This window comes from Rhea americana, unplaced genomic scaffold, assembly GCF_003343005.1.
Source record: "Rhea americana isolate MKP2758 unplaced genomic scaffold, rheAme1 scaffold_77, whole genome shotgun sequence".
Classification (NCBI taxonomy): domain Eukaryota; kingdom Metazoa; phylum Chordata; class Aves; order Rheiformes; family Rheidae; genus Rhea; species Rhea americana.
Genome location: NW_028186945.1, coordinates 423,280 through 427,774, shown reverse-complemented (window position 1 = coordinate 427,774; position 4,495 = coordinate 423,280). Strand labels below are relative to the sequence as shown.

The 4,495-nt window shown below is 42.3% G+C and overlaps 1 protein-coding gene across 2 annotated transcripts in view; it reads left to right on the top strand.

Annotated features, from left to right (window-relative positions):
- The first annotated feature begins 231 nt into the window (after positions 1 to 231).
- Positions 232 to 4,495, top strand: part of NR1D2 (nuclear receptor subfamily 1 group D member 2) — a 23,392-nt gene continuing 19,128 nt past the window's right edge. The window contains exons 1-2 of one of the 2 annotated variants that reach the window (XM_085322404.1): positions 232 to 278; positions 3,162 to 3,422. In XM_085322404.1, the coding sequence (XP_085178530.1) occupies positions 248 to 278; positions 3,162 to 3,422 (292 nt within the window). In that variant the 5' untranslated portion in view covers positions 232 to 247. The remainder of the gene's footprint in view (positions 279 to 3,161; positions 3,423 to 4,495) is intronic. The other variant, XM_085322405.1, reaches the window with a different exon arrangement.

The window sequence follows — 4,495 nt, the reverse complement described above, 5'->3', positions numbered from 1 at the left end:
GTCCGCACGGGTGCGCTCATGTGCGGGCGGCGAGGCCGCGCGGGCGCCCCTCACGTGGACGGGCCCGGTGCGTGGGGGCGGGAGGCGGCCTCCCTTCCCCCTGCGGCGCCGCTGCGCTCCCGTGGCCGGCCGGTCGCTCGCGGAGCGGCTCCGCCGCCTTGTGTAACGGGGTCGGGGTGCCCGCTGCCGGGCAGGATTTTATTTATTTTTTCTTTTTTCTTCCTTTTTTTTTTATTTTTTTAACCGAATGAACTGTAATTTGAGAGAAAGCCGAGCGGGTAGGCAGCTGTTTCCTCCTGGTTTTTGTCTACGCGTCCAGCGTYCCCCCCTTCCTTCTCGTCCTGAAATAAATGTGCTTTATGCAGGGTGTTTCCTTGGCGCTGCGGTAATGTCTTCCTTCTTTTGGAGGCGCCTAATTCCGACCTGGTATTTAATCACAGAAAACAAAATGAAGCAAGATTAACCTTTTTCGTTTCTATTTTCTCTGCTCAGTCTGGGTAGTGAATGAGAGTGCAGGGGGAAACAGCATTGCAACAGCACGGTCTGATTCAGAACAAAATGAAAAAAAAAGTGGTTAACCTTTTTTCTTAGAGTCTCTGCATTGCTAAAATTTTAATCTCTTTTGAAATCAAATAGCTGTATGTTATAGTACTTCCTGTAATGGCTCCCTGTGTCACAGAATCTCCAAATACATAGAATTTTAAGAACCAAAATTCCTTGTAAGCCTGGTTAAAATGTGTGTTGCACAGTTTATCCTGACATAAAATCGCTTGTTTTAGCACATTTTGCTGGACACACTATGCAGATTTTGATAAGTTTGTAGATCCAGGGTTGTTACCCCTCTAGTATCTCTCTAGGGTCTTTTTCTTCAGGGAAATTGTACRGGAGGGGGGAGATTGTAGTGTGCCTACAATTTGCTGTRTGTGGCTGTTGGTCTGTACTACTTMGGAGAAATTTTCTGGAATGCAAGCTTCAACCTTTAATCAGGATTCATGGGGAGCTATTARTACAATTGCTACAAATAACAAAATTATTTAATGTGGCACACGCAAGACTGACAGGATCTCTAGGGTGCAGGAACAGCTGGGCTATCTGGTAGCACTTAAGGTTTTCAAAAGAGAAGGGAAAAAAAAACCCTTGTATGCAAAGCACACTCTTTCCCTTCTCTCCTATGACCTTAGTGTTCCCATTAAGGGAAAAGAACGTCTCCTTTTATCAGACAGGGTTTAAAGATACCGTGGCGAGGTGCCAACACGGAGAAACGTGGACTTCCCTGTAAGCCTCGTGGGATATGTTTGTGTGCTGTTCTCTACCTGTTACAGATAAGGAGGGTGCTGGCTGGGAAATTCAGTTCCTTCCTGGGTGCAGTTGAACTATGAGCTTTGATCTGATACCGGACAGAGGCATATAAAACCAGGGAGTGTTTGGACCTTGAAAATAGGTGACATTTGACACCCCTGCTGCTTAATCTGGCACTGGGTTTTGACAGTGTCTTTTTCTCAGACTGTTACCGTGACCCTGTGTGTCCACTGCAACTCTTCTTTCTCCCACCCCTGCGGTACTAAAAACCTGGATGAATGTTACATTATGTGGAGATTTTCTTAAAAATCTGTACAGGAATGCCTATTGTAATGAGGCACATAAGCACTGGTATGCAGGAATGTGAAAAGTAGTCCACTGAGTGGTTGCTTGGTCTGACTTTTCTTCAGAGAGGCTTCACCAAGGCACTCACCCAGCGTTCGCTTTCAGAGTGTCAGTGAGGGTTTCTTTGGCAGAAAAAGAGCAGTTAAAGAACAACATTAGCCCAGTAAAGCATCTGCAGAAGTCCTAAGAGGAGCATTATGGGTGATAAAAGGAAGAAAATTTGCAAGTGGGTGTTTTTTTTCCCCTCTTATTTTCTGCTTGCAGGCACTGATACTTCAGTTTTGTTCTAGGAGTTATATAATACCTCTGATCAGAATAACAGCCTTTATCTGTGGGAAAGCTATAATTAATAAAAAGGGCTATGGCCCCAGACCTGCCATACCAACTTAATTAGTTGGTTAAGGATTCTGACATCAACCCTTTATACCTCCAAAAGAAGCCAGTATGTTGCTGTTTTGAAGTTTTTAAGTCTTTCTGATGTGTGGAATTCCTTGCTCCAAATTAATGAGCCATCTGGGGAGAGATTTTTCCGAAGTGATATGTGTGTAAAAGAGAGAGGATACAGGGTATAACTTATTTTAAATAGTTGTATGGCCTTTGCTGGTTAACTCTTTTTGTGTTACGTATTTTTTTGTGTGTGGGTATCAAACACTTTTGTAGTGGCTTTTGAAGTATTAAGTCTTAGAAACTCAAATGAAGTAAAAATAATTACTCTTGCTTATAAGCTAGAAAAAGGAGCCTGTGAAAAACCAGAATTGCTTCCATGGCTGCCAGAGGACAGAAAGCTGTTTCATCTGAGTGATTCTCAAGTGTGTCAGATTGCAAACAGCCTCTGTTTTGTGGTGTCTTGCAAATAGCAGCCCTGGCAGTCGGACTTTAACTGCTGTTAAAAATGCTACAGAGACTTGCAGTAGGACAAATGGCATTTAATAGGCTAACCAAGCTGCGATGCTGCTTCGTACCCTTTCCCGTATCCCTTCTGCATCATTCCAAGCACCTCCTGCCCATCCTTTCTGTCCCTCTGGCTCATAGCCTGTGTGGAGTCTTTTGCTCTGCCTTTGCTCTGTCCCTGACCTAGGTTATCTGCAGTCTGACTTCACAGCTCTTTAAGATCCCGTCTTTTCTCTGCCTTTCCTATGCCACTCCAGTCAAGGGCTGTTCAGAGTGCTGCTGCTGAGACCCTCTCTGGGCCACACAGAGCTCGCTCCTGCCTTGCGCTGTTCCTGCTGCCCCATCCTGTCAATGCCATGGTTTGTTCTGTCTTTTGAGTCTGTCCTCTTTATTTAATCTCATTCACAACTGAAGGAGGCTGATAAGACGGCAGATGTGGATGGGGCGGATGGGGTCATTCTCTGAAAACTTATGGAGAGATACGAGCTTGGGGGGGATGGAAAGAAGTGCATCCAAGAACACATGGTAGCTGGGTCTGGTGGTGCTGGGTCATGGCGTGGCTCACGTGGCAGTGGTTTATGTCTGCTTGTTATGTCACTACATGCTGCCTTTTTTTCTTGCCTTAGGGGGTGTGATAGCTTACATCAGCTCTTCAAGCTCGGCATCTAGCCCAGCCTCATGTCACAGCGAGAGCTCTGACAGCGGTTTCCAGTCGTCCTCTTCGCCTGTACCATCTTCTCCGAACAGTTCCTCCTCTGAAAACAGCTGCAACACTCGGAGCAGTGAGAGCTCTGATGGTGCACCAAAGAGCGATCGGCTGGAGGAGACCATTAAAACAAACCAGCCAAGTGTTGCTGGTTTGACAAAGGGTCATAATGGAGTCACAAGTACGTTTGATGCCAGTTCCTGAAACCACTGTCTTTCCCCTTCCATCCTTACAGCTTGAAGCTGTACATATGTTACAACTAGGTCTTACATGCAGCTTTCTTTCTGGGCACGTAGCCAAGCCTCATTTTTTATTTTTTTACGTGTTATACATATTACCATACATACTGTATGGTTTGGTACTACCATACCGCTGTTAATAGATGGAGATCCCATTATTACTAGCTTCATACAGTTTACAAATACAGTCTTACTTTACTTGAGATTTTCACTAGTGAAAACTCATTTGAAAAAAAAGATCTCAAGCCCTCTGCTAAAAGAGGTAGATCTTAAAGATACCATCAAGTAAAAATCACGGTGGTTAGTGATTGCTTTCAGGAGTATTTATGGAGTGGTCTCAAAAATCTAACTTCTGTTTTTAATATGCATGCCTGCGTACATATGCGCGCACGCAGACACACACACACACACACACACACACACAGAGGAATAAAATAATTGAATTTCCAAAACTTTGTATTATAATTACATTGCTGTATTATAATTACATTTTGTCTTTTTATTTTAAGTGTTTATTTGTAGATGTAAAAATGAAGAAGCTGCAAGCTAGAATTATAATACAGCCTTTTTAAATGCATTTAAGGATCTAGAGCCAGTTCTTTTGATTCTTTGTTTCTTTTGGTTCATGTCTGTTTTATACATTTTTAAATTTTTGTAATCACAAAAGATCATCAATAAATACATACATTTGAACTGTTTTGGAGGAGCAGCCATCATACAGAATATGACTTGAATATTTCAACAAACATTCAGTTAGAATTTAATTAGTCTTTTTTTGAAGGCTAAATTCTTTTATTAGCAGAACTGTTTTATCATTCTGAATTGTTACAAAGTTAGAATTAGTATCTAAGCATTGATTAAATGTGTCAAATGAATGTTTATAAGTGTTCCTAGCCTAAGTTCACCTCATCTTAAATTTGTTAGCATGTTAGCTTAAGTGTTTTGTTATCATGGCAAAGGTTTCTGAAAGCAAAGCTTTTTTTTTTTTTTTTTTTTTTTTTTTTTTTTTTTTTTT